This window comes from Cannabis sativa, chromosome 8 (genome assembly GCF_029168945.1).
Source record: "Cannabis sativa cultivar Pink pepper isolate KNU-18-1 chromosome 8, ASM2916894v1, whole genome shotgun sequence".
Taxonomy (NCBI): Eukaryota; Viridiplantae; Streptophyta; class Magnoliopsida; order Rosales; family Cannabaceae; genus Cannabis; species Cannabis sativa.
In genome coordinates this window covers 14228007-14246621 of record NC_083608.1, presented here as the reverse complement: position 1 = coordinate 14246621, position 18615 = coordinate 14228007, and the positions used below count along the sequence as shown (strand labels likewise).

Genomic DNA, 18615 nt, shown 5'->3' with positions numbered 1-18615 from the left:
CTTTCTTTCCTCTCATTTTCGGCCAAGCTTAGGGAGCAACTAGGGCTGGATTTTCTTGGTGAATTCAAGTTATTTTAGCAAAATCTAAGTAATCCTAGACAAGGTAAACCTTGCTCTAGCTTCTTTACATGTTCTTTGAAATTTTGGATGAGTTCTAATGTGATGCATGCTTGATTCTTTGATTTTGTTGCTGCTGAAATATTGTTGTTGTTCCTGAGATTTAAGTATGTTGATTTGTGATTATTTAGGTTGTTAGTAATGAATGTTAAATTGCTTTGCTCAAATTTGGAAGTTTTAGCTCAAAATATGATTTTCAAAGAGAATTGATTGAATCTGTTGCTGGGTTGTTGTTGATGTTTTTATTTGATTTCAGAAGCTATTTTAAGCATGTTTAAGTAGAATTAAGCTGCTTGGTATGCATGTTGTTTAGATTTGCTCAAGTTTGAGTTTAGAACTCAAAGCTTGAGCTCCAATGGTGATTTTTGTTTCTGTGTGTTCTGGGTTGTTTTGAGGCCTTAGAAATGTTCTAGGGAAGGTATAGAACAGGTCTGGAAAGTTTGAAGTGATTTGGGGTTGAATTGTGCAAGTTATGAAATTTGATGTTGCTGCCTGCGAGGAACCGGAATTCCGGTTGTGCATCCGGAATTCCAGATGGGTGTCCTGAATTTCCCAGAATCGGAATTCCGGTTGGTCAACCGGTCTACCGGTTGGGGAATTTTCAGAAACCCTAGCTTTCCTCGTTTTTATGTTTTTAGGGGTATTGCCATGCTTTTTATCGATAGGGAAACTTTTAGTTCCTAGTTTTAGTCCCCGGGAAGTGATTTAGCGTGTCACTTATAGCGTTGTGATTTTTATGGTTTAGGAGCCAGTAATCCGCCGCTCAGCTTCAGTTCCAGTCAGGTTGACCGGCACACCTGAATTCGGAATCCAGGTAAGATTAGTATAACAGTATGCATATGTAGATTACATGTTTAGCGTGCATGTAGGAAGCCTATTAGATTACATTAGATATGTATGTTGGCTTCGAACCATCCAACCCCCGTCACGCTCTGTGACAGCCGGAGTATGACCAGCAGCCGGAGTATGACCGGTTCGACCGATCAGGAGGATATAGTAACACGTTGGTACAGACTGGAGTATGACCAGCAGCCGGAGTATGACCGGTTCGACCGATCAGGTTGTTACGTGTCAATAGTACCGTCCCTATGAACGTTCAAAACTCAGTACCATGTTGGACATGGCAGTAGCGGGACTCAGTATCGTGTTGGACACGGCAGTTAGAATTATGTATGATATTATTATGCTTTTCTTACTGAGTCTGTCGACTCACAGTTTACGTTTATGTGTAGGTAAAGGCAAGGCTATAGCTGATGGACCGTGAGCGAGCTTATGAGATTGTACATGTCGGGGCGGTTAGGCCTGGAGCGTACGATCCTCGGGACATCAAGGCTGATTTTTGTAACTGGTCGTTAGACGACCTTTATTTTATGTAACAGTTAAAAAGTTAAACTTTTTGTAAATATTTTTATAATCGGGATCCCGAGTCTTTTGTAAAACCGTTTTATAAGTTTAATTAAAAAGCAAAATTTTAATTAATCACGTTTTTCCATAAACCTCGTTGATTAGCAACGAGCTGCACAGTATGTTTGAAAATCACGTAATACGCCTAGATTAGTTAGGGTGTTACATTAAGACTGAAAAATGGACGAAAAATTCATAAGAGAAAAAAGCCCTAAAACAGTATTAGAAATCTAATAAAATTGAGTCGTGGACTATGCAGAATTTTGACTGCAAAACCACGTAAAAAATCTTTGTGTTGATACTCTTTTCTTTATTTTTTTTTCCTGTGCAAGTTTATTACCGTTTAAGCTCATATCTGGTAAATAAAAATCTGCGTTAACACAAAATCTCTCTATCTAAGCTACATAATAAATACATAAAAAAAATAACAATTATATATAAAAAGAATTATTTTTAAAACAAAATATCTCTATCTAAGTTATATAATAAATTATATAAAAAAAATAATAATTGTATATGTATTCAATAACTTTTAAAATAATTTTTTTATATATGTATTAACGGTAAACTAAAGATTTCTCTTTTTTATTATTTTTTATAAAAAATAACTAAATGTCTAAATCTAAACAAACGTATCATATATTATTATATATTGCTATAAATTAGCCTAAAATATTTGACCCTAAACCTAAAAACATATATCTTTTTTTTTTTTCTCTTAGTCACACTCCTCTTTTTCTTCTTCATGTTTTTTTTCTTTTTAATATGCAAATTCTTAATCATTATTTATCTCACTCATAAAATTATTGTTTCATGATTTGAATAGGCTTAATGTCTCAGAAGAAAAAAGTCACAATATTATGATGTAATAAGGTTGAAGATATGGTGATAGAATAGGTTTATTGCATAAATCTTCTATTCTTACTACTCTTACCGTCAATAAGTTATCGATATATAGAAGCCTTCTAATATATTAATGTATTTTTTCTATCTTTATTTTATATTGTACTTCTTTTATATATATATATAGGGTATTTATACTGTAGGACTTAGTATATTACACCTATGCTATAGGGTAGTTATTTTAACTAATCTGAACTTAGAAAATAAAAGGTGCACATAACTTTTATTAAAAAAGTGTAGAGGATTATTTGAAACTTTATTATATTGTTTCATTAATTGAGTGTTCAGCTGATAGTTCACGCCTAGGACATTGGCACAGGGGCTCATCCAAGTGACTTGATATTTGGACTTTGGCTTTGATAAGTAATAATGTTATTTTATCATTTTATTATTATATTTTTATTATTAATTTGTAAAATAAGTAATTTGCGGTATAAATATTTAAATTTAGCTCTCAATTATAAATAAATATTTAAATTTAATTTTTGACGGTAATAATCCTTAGGTACCTGACCGTTAAGTGTTATGTTAATAGTCACGTCCTTGATTAGTCAAAGTTATTATACCAATAATAAATTATGTGAATAATGACTTAACAATTAATGGTCAGGTTCCAATAGAAGTTCATAAATATAACTTAACTATTGAAACCGTAAAAAAAAAATCTGTAACCGATAATTAAATTTAAATATTTACACCACAAATAATTAATTTAAAGACTAATATAAAATATTATACGAAAAATAATTCATTTATCTATTACACATTAGTATTTTGTATTTGTAATTGATAATATCATAATCTTAAATTAAACTATAGAAGTATATGATATTATATACTTAAATAAATTAAATGAAAACGTGATAATACACATCTAATAGCAATAAAAAAAATTACTATACGATTTAAAAAAAAAAAAAATATAGCATAATACGGTTAAAAAAAAAAAAATAATAGCATCATATAATTTATAAAACTTAACGTTTTGAATTTAAATTAGAATTCCATATTTTGTTCTCCTATTATAAGCATTTTATAAAAATATTATATATCTTTTATTAATTGATTCTATAATTTAACAGAATATTAATAAAATTAATACAACTTTAAATTTATAAAATGAATGAGACAAAATATATTTTTTTTTAGTATTGATGTAGCTCTATAATAATATAGCGGCTGAATAATAAATTGATTTTGTCATATTCATTAAAAAAAAAAAATCAATTAAAATTAAATATTTAAGACATACAATAGAAACTAATGACAATTAAAAAAGAATTAAAATTAATAAAATTATTAATAAAAAATAGAATATCAAATAAACAACTTTATAAGAAAGAGATGTAATTATATAAATTGTATTCTTAAACTAATATAATTCAAAACACAATTGGATCTTTCTACGCTATTAATTACAACTAAAAAATACATATATAAAAGAGCTTTAATTAATTTATGTTGAATAAAATAACTATAATTTCTAAATGTAGAAGATGCATTCTAGATTTAAGATTTTCTTTTTTTGGTTTCATAGAGTTTCAAATTATTAATAATTAATTCTATCTCTTTATTAGATTTTGAAATATATGTGTATTATTATATTTTTTTTAATTACTATTTTTTATATTAAAATTTTAATTGTATAAAAGAAATTAAACTAATTTTTTAAAAAATAATAATAATTTAAATTAAAAATTAATATTTTTTATAAATTACTAATATTATTTTAGTTTTTAAAAATAAATATATCATTAAATATTATTATAATGTATAAAGTTTTAATTGTATACAAACAGTCTTATCGTAAGAGTATACATCTTATATCATAATAACTACTCGATCTAAAATCAATGGTTAAAAAAAGTACCCTACTGATAGGGAACTTTTGCTAGGTCCTACCATAGTCTTGCCCTATATATATATACTAGTAAAAAGTTACGTGTGAGGCTCGTATACTAATTTTATGTTAAGTATTTTTTACTTTATTTAAAAGATATAATTAACAATTAAAGAAAAAATATTATTACTTATTAGGTGAGATTATTATTATGTATATCTAAATAATGTAATTTATAATTTTGACAATTAAAAGTAAATACTGGATGTAATATATTATAGTGTTTAAAAAAACTTGATAATTTAAATGTAATATGTTCTTAAGATAATCCAAAAATAAACTAAAAATTCATGTTCAAATACTAAAGAAAACACAACTTAAATGTGTGTGAAATAAAAAAAAAATTAAAAATCAATCTCTAAATTATTGATAATTGAAGATAACATTTATCTAAAAAAGTTGTAGATAAAAAATCTCTTTTTCACAAATTATAATGTGAAATGTTTTAGTTAAAATACTTTTTATATATATATATATGGAACACTTCTAAATGGGTAATACCCATTGATGGGCACTAAAAAAAATTAATAAGGTAACAATCTAATAACCTTTTATGTCAAGTTTCTAATAATTATTTTTTTAAAAAAAAATTATACTTATTTTTTATAATATTAGAAATAATAATTATAACCGATACTTTGAAAAAATTATAAATTATTTTTAAAAATTAATTGAAATTACTACTTTATAATTTTATGAAATTGTGAGTTTATTAATAATTTATTATTGTAAAACTAAGAATCACTTACATGAATATTAATGTGTTTTTTTTAATAGAAGAATAAGAGCTTGATTGTGGAATCCAATTGTCTTAATATTATTCATGCTCTTAAAAATAAAATGCAACAATAATACTTCTTAGTTCTTACTTAGGGTATCATTGTTAGAGAAATATTATTATCATCTAATGATTTTTTTTGACATTACCATGCATCATTTTTCTAGAATAACTAATGAGGTGTTGTTCATTATTTATATTATTAGGATTGGAAAATGATAATCTTGTCTAGGGATCAAGTATAATTTTTTATGCTGAAATTCTTGTGTTGGCAATTGCCATTATTCAATAATGTTTATGACACTTTTTTTCTTCGTTCATTTTTTTTTTGTAAAAATTTTCTTCATTGATTTTGTTCTTATAGATTTTGGTAAACTCAAGTATTTTTTAAAAAATAAAAACAGATAAATGATTAGCATCAAATATCAGTTCAAATATTAATGAGATTTGTTTTATTTTTATTTTATTATTTTATTATATATAAATAATATTTTATTATTTTATTAAATATAAATAAAAAGTCACCAAGAAAATCCAGCCCTAGCTGCTCCCTAACTTGAACAACATTATCAGTGGATCAGGTCCATGAATACTCACAATGTGCCCTAGGAAGGACACTTGAGATAGCCAGAACTCACATTTCTTGAACTTGGCATAAAGCTTATGTTCTCGAAGTCGTTGCAGTACCATCTGAAGATGTAACTCATGCTCCTCATCTGATTGAGAGTACACGAGGATGTCGTCGATAAACACAATCACACAGATATCGAGGAAGTCCTTGAATACTCTATTCATCAGGTCCATGAATGCTTCATTATAAAGAATTCAATATACACATTTATATATATGAATCTCATTAATCAAAAAGAATTATTAAATATATGAACAATAATTTGTCACGCCATATGCTTCCCAATAAAGAAATCCACCTCCTCATAGTCAAAAATAAACAATATATGTAATACAGATCTTTGTAATGAAGTACCTAAAAGAAACAAAACTTCAGTTAGCATAATCGAAAAAGGTTTAAGTGAACTAAATAATGACTAAGAAGATCTAAATTACAAAATAAAAATAACATGTCTATATGAGTATGATTCTATTGCTATATGAGCATAATTGATCTAAGAGAAAATAGATAAACTTATAAATATGTAAATATACTTAATATTAATTTTGACAAAGAAACAATTCTAAATATCAGCTTGACAATTTCAACACACTAATTACTCATTAAATAACCATAATGTATACATCATGATAATTTTATTTTATTTGATATAAAATGATAGAGATTATTGAGGTTTTCAGCCATGGAAAACACACTATGATCAAAAAGTAATGCTCATTAATTGTATATTTCAAAGAAACCCTAATTTCCATGAATGTCCCTAATAATATATAAACAATAAAGTTGTAAATTAAAAAAAAAAGTAGCAAAATTTCATTTAATATAAGAAATAGAACAAATTGAAGATTTATACAATACTGGAATTTGAACTCTTAGAAGCCATTAACGAAGGGGCGAAACTCGTTAGATCTCCTAGTTGAACACTACCTTAAAAAAAATTAAATGATGTGGAGGTTTTTTTATGTGTTTCTGTTTCGATATGTTCTTTTAAAACACCATAAATTGTAAAACAAGCCTAACAGTTGCTTAATGTTTCCTTAGCTTTAACGTGGCACCCACTTCTTAGATTGGCTTTTTTATCTTGTATATTTATGTATCTTTGAGATTTAACGGAAAAGGCTCTATTGCCTTGAGATTTAAACCACGTTTGATTTTCTTATTATTTACAGGGCCGGCATGCTTTGGTCTATGATATAAATACAACAAATGAGACTTGGGAGTGGGTTGACCTTAAGGAGGTAACAATTGTGTTTTAAAATCTTGGTTCCTGAAGAATGTTTCAAGATACAAGTATGATGGGTTTTTTATATTATATATAGACGATTTGTTCCAAAACATAATAGAACTAACCAATTTAGGTTAATGATCTGGCTTCTGATACGTCCATATTAAAGATGATTGGGGGTGTGCGGTTCTGTAAATGCTATGAAATAATTTTGTAGTTAGTCTGTGAATATTGCAATGAAAGTGTTGGTTTGACCTGGCAATTTTGTGGTTACAACTTACAAGAATTCTTGACAAGGTTGTTGAATAGTAAACCAATATAAAACTTGTTTTACTCTGTTGAATAATATGAAAGATAATTCATTTTTTCACCATGTTTAAAAATAAATACAAATTTGATGAGCATATTACTTTTTTTTTTTTTAATTGAGAGTCTCAGAGTATCAAATCCCAGTTGTTTTTTTTTTTTTTAAATGTGTTGTGATTCTCGAATATTTAGCATCAAATATCAGTTCAAATATTAATGGAATTTGTTTTATTATTATTTTATTATATATAAATAATATTTTATTATTTTATTAAATAAAAATTAAAAGTCACCCAAATATCAGTTCAAATATTAATGAGATTTGTTTTATTATTATTTTATTATATATAAATAATATTTTATTATTTTATTAAATAAAAATTAAAAGTCACCCATAAATTTCTCAAAAACCAAGAATTTTAGTTATATAGACACACTTTATATAGAATAGATATAGATATAGATTTTTAAAAAATATTTACCAAATTTATAATTTAGGATATATTTTAATTAAAAGTACATTAATATTTTTAATTTGATAATATAGAATACTTTTTATTCTATTTTGATATTTTTTATAAATAATTTTTTACATACAAAAAAATTGTTTTTAATTTTAATATTGAAAATAAATATATTTTTGGCTCCCTGCGCCCTGCCCTATGTTAGATAAATATTTTTGTTATTTAAAATCAAATAAACGCAAAAAGTCACAATCAGAGTGTATATAGAATTATTAATTTTTGTATTTTGATGATTTATTTTTGTTATAAATTCCCAAAAATTATGTATATCAAAATATAATCCATAATGCAATTCTTAATAATAAAAACAATTTTTTTTCTAAAAACAACTTCATATATAATTAAATAAAACAAAAAAATCCATAATATTCTTACTTAATTTATATTTATACAATATAAATTACTAAATAAATAAATAATATAAGTAAACAGAAAATTGATAACGAAATCAAAACTCTCGTTTTCATGGGAGAACTAAACTAATAAGTAATGAAAAAAAGAAAAAGAAAAAAAAACTCTCTAATGTGCAAAACAAAAATTTCCTAACAAAATAAAATAACTAAATATGATAAGAAAACTAAAAAAAAGTTAATATTGTAGCTAATAGTGTCGTGCACAATATTGTCTGACAAAATATGGATAGCCGTAACCAAAACGATGGCTAGGATGGTTGAAACAAAGCTTGTCGAGTTTGTTGATGGCCTCACAACAATCTTGACCAATTTCAATTTTTTTGTGGAAAAAACCTGAAATAGCTTCTGGCCTACAAATTGTTTTTGCTTGAATTATTGATGAAATACAAGTAATCTTCTTATCATCTCTTTTCGAAGAAGGTGGTGACGGTACTTGGTGGTGATGATGGTGATGGTGATGGTAATGTTTGGGAGATGGGTTTGGAGTCTTTGATGATGGTGGTGAGGGAGGCACCGTTGGTGGAGATGATAACTTTGGTGATGACCCAAGCACCGGTGGTGGTGATGATGGTGTTGTTGGATGAGGCGCAGATACTGATGGTGATGATGGTACTGGAGACACTATTGGTTTTGTTGGAGGTGATGGTGCTGTAGGGGAAGGCATAGCTACTGATGGTGTTGGAGGCACAAGTACTGTTGGTTCTGTTGGAGGCGATGGCGATGCAGCATGGAATAATGGGGGAGGTACAGACACTGATGGTGGTGGTGATGTAGTATCTGACGATGGGGGAGGCATAGATACTGATGGTGATGATGTTGGAGACACCAGTTTTGTTGGTGATGGAGACTTTGATAACGGTGGTGTTTTTGGAGTATTATATGATGGAGGAGGCATAGATACTGATAATGATGGTGGTGGTGACACTGGCATCGATGGTGCTGGATGAGGTATAGACACTGATGGTGATGGTGGTGGTGGTGGTGACACTGTCACCGATGGTGCTGGATGAGGTATAGACACTGACGGTGATGGTGGTGGTGACACTGGCATCGATGGTGCTGGATGAGGTATAGACACTGACGGTGGTGGTGGTGGTGACACTGGCATCGATGGTGTTGGATGAGGTTTAGACACTGACGGTGATGGTGGTGGTGATGGCATCGGTGCTGGAGTATCCAATGATGGAGGAGGCATAGATACCGATGGTGATGGTGGCACTGACACCGGTGGTGATGGATTACGAGGAGTGGTTGGGGGAGTAGTACCAAGGTTTTGACATTGTTTTCTAAAGTTAGGTAGCCATTGTGCAGACTTGATGCTATTAGAACAATTAACCATATTAAGAATGGTAATGCAACATTGTGGTGTAACAACATAGTGTGTTGTAACATCATTAGCTCTTTGTGGAAGGCATGGTTGTAAATCTCGAAAGGTTACATGACATTGACTGAAGGCTAAAGAAGAAATTGATAATAGTAAAGTAACTACCATCAAAATGGAATTGAACTTCCTCATTATTATTTTTCTTTTTGTTTTCTGAGTCAGATCAAATCGTATGTGAAGTTAAGTAATGTCGATTGATTATTTATATAGTCAATAGTTTTAAATTTTGATTTTATTTTAAATATGTAGTCTTTTATTTTTATCATAATATCTAGATATTTATGTTTCTGATTTTTTTTTTTTAAATTTTATGATATTAAGGACGATTTGGTTAGAGGAATCTACGGTTATGGATTTAAAAAGCCTTCGGCTATCCAGAGCCATTAAATTATTAATTCTTGTGAGTTTAGTCATGACTGGTGCCTTTAGTTTCCGAGTTTATAGTGTTAATTTCCTGCTCTGTTATTGACATAGACGAATATTTTGGTTACTTGTCACCAGGATGAATCTGATGAAATGTTGAGCAGAGGGTTCAAGGATCAGATTTATGATGTGTACCGTTATCTTCCTCCAGAACTTCAGGATGAATCTGATGAAATGTTTATGGCTAACTTCTTAATTATTGATGTAGGTCTGCTTGATTTCTGCTACCCTCCCACATGAGATCCTTGAGATGACAAGCAAGTTTATGACTGACCCTGTGAGGATTCTCGTTAAACGTGATGAATTGACATTGGAGGTAAGTTCCTATATTTTAGATGATGTTTTAGTTAGTTCGAGTCAATGCCTATATTGTTTAGTGTAATTTGTTATAACTGTTCTTTTTTTACGATAGGGTATCAAACAATTTTTTGTAGCTGTTGAAAGGGAAGAGTGAAAATTCGATACTCTATGTGATCTTTATGACACCCTTACAATTACCCAAGCCGTTATCTTCTGCAACACAAAAAGAAAGGTGCATTCTTTGTTGCTTATCATTTAAAAAATGTGAAACTATCATTGTATTCATAATTCTTGATTCTGGATTACTGCTGCTTGGTACATGTACCCATTTTTAGCTGATTGATGAATATTAGTATTTGTTTTTCAATTTGATAGGTGGATTGGCTCACTGAAAAGATGCGTAGCAATAACTTTACTGTCTCAGCGATGCATGGAGACATGCCTCAAAAGGAAAGAGATGCAATTATGGGAGAGTTCCGTGATGGTACAACCCGTGTCTTGATTACAACAGATGTTTGGGCTCGTGGCCTTGATGTTCAACAGGTATTTGTTTTTCTATTCTGCTGAAATGCTCTGCTATTACTGTGAAAGCCTATCTAATTGTCAAGCAACTAACCTTTATTGCCTTGCTCTCTTAAAGATGTTATTGATTGAAATTGGTTGGAGATTTAATGTATTATATAATGGGTTTTAAGAACAATTCTAGCTTTCTCTTTTATTTTGTTGCTCACTTTGGAATATTTGATGAGAAATGCTTGTTTCCTTTAGTGTAAAAGGATATTTCAGGACTAGGATTGTTTTTACTTAGATGAAGATGCATGTTTGTGACTTGTGAGGGTTGAACAAATATATTACCAGCAGCGAAATACTGTATTTATACACAAGAGTCTGAGCAGAGATTTGAATAGTGTAAAATATAAGTAAATGAAATGAAAAGACGAATGATATTTGGCACTTGACGAGTGCTCTGCAAAGTTTTTTGGTTCTCGTGAGCTTCCCTCTATTAGATTGTGCCTGCAGCAAAATTAGGTTTCCATGCAATTTTGTAGCTTTTATTTTTCCTCCCATAGAAAGTTGAAATAACACTCTTGATAGAAATTTTAATTGGGTATGATATGAATATTTGTTTTAGCTTGTGCTAAGTACTGTCAATTTTATTTGGTTGGCAGTTCAGCCGTCTTTTATTGCCTCAGCTGATAATTTTCATTTGTCTTTTAAATCTTCTAAAATTGTTGCTAAAATATTTCTCTTGAAACTAAGGTTTTCCTAATCATGTTATTTATTTTTCTTTCAGGTTTCCTTGGTGATCAATTATGACCTTCCCAACAATCGAGAGCTCTACATTCATCGCATTGGTCGTTCTGGTCGGTTTGGACGCAAGGTATTTATCTAGTTCCTTAATATTATCTTTTGATGTTGGATTTCTTAGAGTAGATTTTTGCCAAATTCTAGGCAGAAGACACGTCTTTAAGTTTCTAGCTTGCATTTATGATCAGAATAAAACACCGTTGAACTTCAAATAAGGATTTGTAATTGGATCTGATGATATCTTGATAAGGGCACAACTTGTTCTTGGCAATGAAACGATGATGTTTGCCAACAAAAACTATTAAATAAAACGATTTTGATGAACAAAAAAATTTAAGAAATGTGGGCAACGAGCTTCTAGGCGTGATTAAAGTTGTGGCAACTCAAGAATACCAAATATGTTTCTATTTTAGTGTTTGGATTGGTTGCGTTTTGATGTACTTGTTTGTTTATTTTTCTAGTGATAATTATGGTTTTATTTTCATGCAGGGTGTTGCAATCAACTTTGTTAAAAGCGATGATATTAAGATTTTGAGAGACATTGAACAGTACTATAGTACTCAGATTGACGAAATGCCGATGAATGTTGCTGATCTAATATGAGACATGCTTGGCAATATTGTGTGCGTGTGCGAGTGAATTGGTTTCTTGTGATTTGGATGAGGGATCTTGTGTGCAGTACTTGCAACTGTTTATTTTTTCGATATTATGAGATGGCATCATCCACTGTAGGAGTTAAACTGAGAAAAAGAAGAAAACAAAACTCTATTAATTTTTTTGTTCTTGTTTTTGCCTTTTAATGCTGACCGAAAAATTAGAATAGATTATCTTTGTTGATAAGATTTTGTGTTCCATCCATGGCTGTATTTAATTCTGACTTTTTTTTCTTAAAAAAAAAAAAAAAACCTTGCATTATGACCAGTCTGGACTGTACTATTAACGTTTTGAAATGTTTTTGTGATTGAGGAATTTTTCATAATGTCCTCTATTAGTGTGGATGGTGTGTTAATTTAAGGTTAATACAAATTCTTAATTTTGTGTTTGGTCATTTTCTATTACCATTATAAATGGAAACGAATATCTTATTTAACATAATATAAATCAATTAGCTGATGTGGGTGTCATTTATTCTTGCCAAACAATATAAGACCATCTTGATAGTGTATATTTTGGGTTCAATTTAGTTAAAAATATACCATAAACTTATATTTAGCCTAGCCTAATTTTGAGTTTGTACTCCAAAGTAGAAAGTGTAAATTAGTTATAAAATTTAATATTACCATTAATACTCATTGAAAATATGCACAAAATATTGTTTATTTATATTCCTTTAATATCTTATAAATATAATTTTTTTTTTATTAATGAATAGTATTAATGAGTGACGAAAAGATAATTAAAAAAGTGATATTTATTGTCGGTTAAAATTTGATTTATTATATCTTTTGTGCTAAATTTAACATTTTACATCATTAAAGTTAAAAGCTCTTAAGGAGATACTTTAACTTATTTTTAAAAAAAAAGTCCAAAGTCAATTTAACTCCATAAATGTTTGTATACATAATAGGCACGTTAAGTAATAGCATCATTGAGACTTAGAAAGATCCAAGCTAGGTTGGCATCCAACTAAGTACTCACTATCATGTGCTAAACCCACCTTAATTTCGTCCATTACAACAACAACATTAAAGACAAGTGTGCCTCGTTAAAACCCTCTAACATTATATATAGTTAGAGGGAAAGAGTACACACTATTAAGTATTAACTAAGTATATGAAGGAATTCTTTTTTGTTTACTTTTCCACTCCCATGGCTATATCCCCAATCCACCTCTCCTAGCCTTTAATTGCCACTAATATATAAAATTATACAAAAAATTATTAGTTATTATTCTCTAGTTTATAAATAAACTAGGGAATAGATTCGCGCTTCGCGCGGTTTTAATAATTTTTTTAAAATTTTACATTAAAGAAATTAATTTTTAGTTACGAATAAAATCTCAATTCAGCTTAATACTATTTTATATTTTTAATGAATAATATAAAATTATATAATATATTTATGTAAAATTTCTTTTATTTGTGATTAGCACAAATATTAATCATAATACAATAAAAATAAAAGCACATTTCGAATAAAGTTATTTATAATAATTAAAAGCTATTAAAAATATAATTTTTTTTAAATGAATCAAATGTTATAATGGTATAAATTTTTCTGTAACTAAAAATTATCAATTTTTTATTTATTCATTTATAGCAAAACTTAATTTTTTGTTCATATATTTAAATTAAATATTTTTATAGTTTTTTTATTTATATAACAATATTAATTTAAGTATTAATAATTTAAACATTGTAAATTTTTAACGTTTTTATTGAATAAGAGGTAGATATTTTAAAATATTATTTATTAATTTTTTGTTGCAACAATTCATTAAATTAATGAATCATGATTTGTTATCTTTTTTGATTACTATTATTATTTATAATATTAATTGTTTGTATCAATTTTTTAAGTTAGACTAATATTATTATTTTAATTGATGAATATTTTTGTTTCTTCTCTTTCTTAGTGCCACATTTCTTAAACTCAATTAAGATGTATATATACATAAACTAATTAAGATGGATATTCAAAGTAATTATGAAATAAAAAAATTACAAATATTATAAGTAAATAGAAAAAAATAATCAAATTTATAGAATAAAAATTAATTTTTGGATATTTATATAAAGTTAATCAATTGAATATATATATTTATATATTTATAAATATATAAAATTAATTGGGTGAGGTATATTCAATTGTCTCTACAAAGAGAAACAATATTAATTTTTGGACAAATCGGTGTGAATGAAGAAATATTTTACTTGTAGCATTTTTTAATGAAATATAATATATATTGTGTTTACTTGTAATTAATAAGTATAATACTCACATAGTTTGTAAACAATGTGAAACTCTTACAAAGTATATGTATTACTTAGAAGACATATTATAAAATAGATAAAATATTAATAGATAAATAGTAAGAAAATGTTCATGACATCTCATTTGATTTATATTTTTTCTTTAGGGTAAATACCATTTTGGACCCTGTGTTTTGCAAAAGTTACCGATTGGACCCTATGTTTTGTTAAATGATAAAATGGACCCTGTATTTTCTAAAATAGTAAAAATAGGACCTTGAGCTTAATTTTTGACAATTTTTTTTTTTAATATAATCAACTTGAAAACAATTCCTAATACAAACAGATACAGAAAATGTAAATAATTTTGTCATAACACTTTTAGATCAAATTATAATTAAATTTTATTTTGACAAAAAATCAATTAAGGGTCCTATTTGTACCATTTTAGAAAATACAGAGTCCATTTTATCATTTAACAAAACAGAGGGTCCAATTAATAACTTTTGCAAAACACAGAGTCCAAAATGGTATTTACCATTTTCTTTATATATTGAGAAAAAAAATAATATTTAATTTCATTTAAAATAATTTATTTTGAATTTTTTTTGGGCTAATAAAAATATAGAATTATATATATTGTATATTATTATTATTATTATTATTATTATTATTATTATTATATATTGCATCAAATATAAAAAAACGTATAAAATAAATATTTATTAAAGAATTACTTTTAAAAATATAAATATTGAAATATATATTAGATGAAAAATAAAAAATTATAAGACATTAAAAATAAAATAATAAAAACTTATAGGGTAAGAAATAAATCAACCACCCATAAATAAAAATACTTTTGGATGAATTACTATGGCATAAAATGAACAATATTTATAAGCTACATGGATAATGCCAACATCATTTATAAACAATGTGCGACATTTAGTTTCATGTATTTTTGTAATTATTTTCTAAACAAAATAAAAAAAATTTACAAAATTTACAAAATAGAATAAAAAAAATCTAAGATGCCTCCTAAATTTATTTTGTGCTTTCCTTTATATTATATATAGATTAATTAAACTTTAAGAAATATTTTATAAACTAAAGTATATACCGTATCAAATTTCTTCCTATCTTCAAGTGGGTGGTGCCATACGTATCCTTCTATCAGTAATATTTTCTACACATAATAATAATAATAATAATAATAATAATTAAATGAGTAGAAATAGATTATCAAATATGATTTATCAAAGATGTATGTATAAGAATATTGTTTCTACCTGTACAAAAATACCATTACAGTACATATCTCCAACGATACGGTTTTGACCGGATTTAATAAAATTGTCAATTCCATATGTTATAATCTTTAAGCATTTTCCTATTACAAATTTTTTGAGTTTATTTTTGGGCTCCTCTGAAAATGGCATGCCGTGTTCAGGTGCATCTATCCCTCTAAAAAAATAATAATTTTATAATTAAGATTAATGTTCTATAAATATAGAAATAATGACATAGAATAAAGATAGAACTATAATAAAATTATTACTTACTTTAAACGAATTTTAAAACTTTGAGCTCTGATAGTGATATTAAGTTTGTGAGAAATATAAGTTCTATACTTGATTTTGTTGTAATAGTTTGGTATGTTAATTGATTTTTTCGAATCAATGTATATCAACAGCGTATCACCATCCAAAATGTCTTCTTCTTTCACAGGAAGTGAATTTATAATAAAATTTTCAATTTGCTTTGTCATGATGAAGATAATCAAATAATTGAAGAGTTATCTAATGTTAAATTAATAATAAAAAAAAAAGGTTATTCTAAGAATATTTACCATATAAAAATAAAAATACCTATAAGTGACCATTTTATATGATTATATGATTAGTGCAAATATATATTGTATATTTCATATTTATATATGTAAAAAAATAGTGCAAAGTTAGAATTGGATACAAATTTACAATATTCCAAAATAAATATAGAACCACAATTCACTTGCAAATCTAATATGAAAAAAGTCATAATAGGGTTTTTTGATAATGAAATAAATATTATATTTGGTGTGATTTTATAAAAAAAATATAAAAGAAGTTTTAAAGAAAAAAAAAAGAATAATTAATATATAAACATTCATCATCAAATCACAAAAATAAATGGAGTGAATAACAACATTATTTTGTTTTTTTTTTTTCTAAAAAAAAAAAGTGGTATTCATAGTATCTTCATGATCTAATTTTTTTATTGATTTGTTTATGTGCATTTCTGTATCATAATTCAATGAAATAAAACTTGAAAAAATTAACCTAACGTAGCAGTTAAGTCATAAACAAAAGTAGTTGCACTTACAATATTCAATTTACACATTCAATTAATGTAGAAGCAAATGAAATTTTACAATTTTATATTTTTTATTATTTGTGAAAATTAATGATGGAGCTCATCGTCTTAATCTTCCTTGTATATTTTTTTTATGTGTTAAACATGTGTGTTATGAGAGATTAATATGTATATAATACTAATAGTGGTTAAACTTTAATATAATTGATATGAAAATATATTAGTGGCCCCAAAAGAATTACCTTGCTATCTCTATAGGTTTGTCCAGTCTAGTTAGGTGTTTGAAAAGATAGGAGATTTTGTGAATAATTTGCAAGCATTAGTTTTAGGGTAAAACATATATCATTATCGGGTATTTATATAGTAATTAATGTGTTTTAACGGTATTGAATTGATTTTTAAATAATTTTTTATAAATAACATAAAACTTTATATCACCATTTTTTTTTGAACATATCTCCACCAAAAAACTCTTTTCCTTCACGGAAAGTGAATTTATAATAAATTTTACTGTTTGTTTTGTTTTCGATTTTGATATAATGTTTGAAAGTAAATCAAATGATATAAGAGAAAATTAACGTTAAAATTAATGTTTGAAGTGTATAGTTAATTAAGGTCCGGTATTTCTGGTAGTTTTAAGGGGTTAGATATGAATTATTATGGCTTCTTAATTCTAGTCTCTTTTAATATATTTATTTAGAATACACCAATTTTCTCCCTATAAATATGGGACAAGATTTTCTCGAGTGAACAATAACATCAAATAGTCGAAAATCTAATAATTTAACGTTGTTTTGTCCTATATATCCTTTATTTATTTCCAAAATGTATTTTTGGTTGTTAAATTGGTTTTTTTTTTTTCTGGAAGAATAAAACTTTCATTAAATTTAGAATTTTTCATAATATATATATATATTTTTTTGAAAGAACAACAAATTCATTAAACTTATAAGAATGATGAATGGAACCCCCCTTGACACAAACCAGATACTACCATAATTTTCAAACACTTTCTTATTACTAATTTATTTAGATTGTCCGTTTTGTATACCATAAAATAATATAAAAATATTAATATAGAATTAATTGCTGAAAATTTTATATTTAATCTATAATAAATAGTTATTTGAAGCTAATGTGTGAATAAAAAATTGATGTCTTAAATATGATTTATTAATAACTCTTAATAAACACCGATTTAGTCAAGGATGTAATCACCAAATATTCTTATTGATATAAGAAACTATGGTGAAGATTGTGATTGATCATTGATCATATCTCCTCAGCAGAAGATGTTTTTAACTTCCAAACCAGTTCATTCCTTTGCTGCCAGATGGCCTAACAAACCATAGCTCTAATCAAATGGAGAGCTGATTCGATAGCCACCTTACACATTGGACAACTCTAATCAATTGGCACATGTTTAATTTTCAAAAACTCTTCACATAAATTTTTTAACTTTTGGAGGAATTTTCAACTACCATAACTTCCTCCAAAAACCAGAATTGTTATCAAGCTGCCATCTTTTTTTCTCATGCTCAAGAAACTGATATGCACTTTTAACAGAAAATGAACCAGAGCTAGTCCACGCTATTATAGCTCAAAGGGATATTAAGTATCTGAGCTTTGTCTCTGTCATTAAACATGTCTGAAATAATCTCAGTATCCCATTCTCTTTTTCCTACCAACATGAGAGAAGAAACATGTTTACCAACTAAGCCAGTTGGTT

General features: G+C 27.1%; 1 protein-coding gene and 1 pseudogene across 1 annotated transcript; one reads left to right on the top strand and one right to left on the bottom strand.

The window, feature by feature from the left end:
• Positions 1-8245: 8245 nt before the first annotated feature.
• LOC133030162 (vegetative cell wall protein gp1-like) lies at positions 8246-9805 on the bottom strand. The gene has a single exon (XM_061102420.1). It carries the CDS (start codon positions 9715-9717, stop codon positions 8389-8391), a length of 1329 nt encoding a protein of 442 aa, XP_060958403.1. The 5' UTR covers positions 9718-9805; the 3' UTR covers positions 8246-8388.
• Positions 9806-9890: 85 nt separating this feature from the next.
• Positions 9891-12664, top strand: LOC115696232 (eukaryotic initiation factor 4A-III homolog B-like; annotated as a pseudogene).
• The last annotated feature ends 5951 nt before the right edge of the window (positions 12665-18615 follow it).

Bases quoted from the DNA above. Each gene is read 5' to 3' on its own strand.
- LOC133030162 (XM_061102420.1), bottom strand. From the start codon at position 9,717: ATGAGGAAGTTCAATTCCATTTTGATGGTAGTTACTTTACTATTATCA.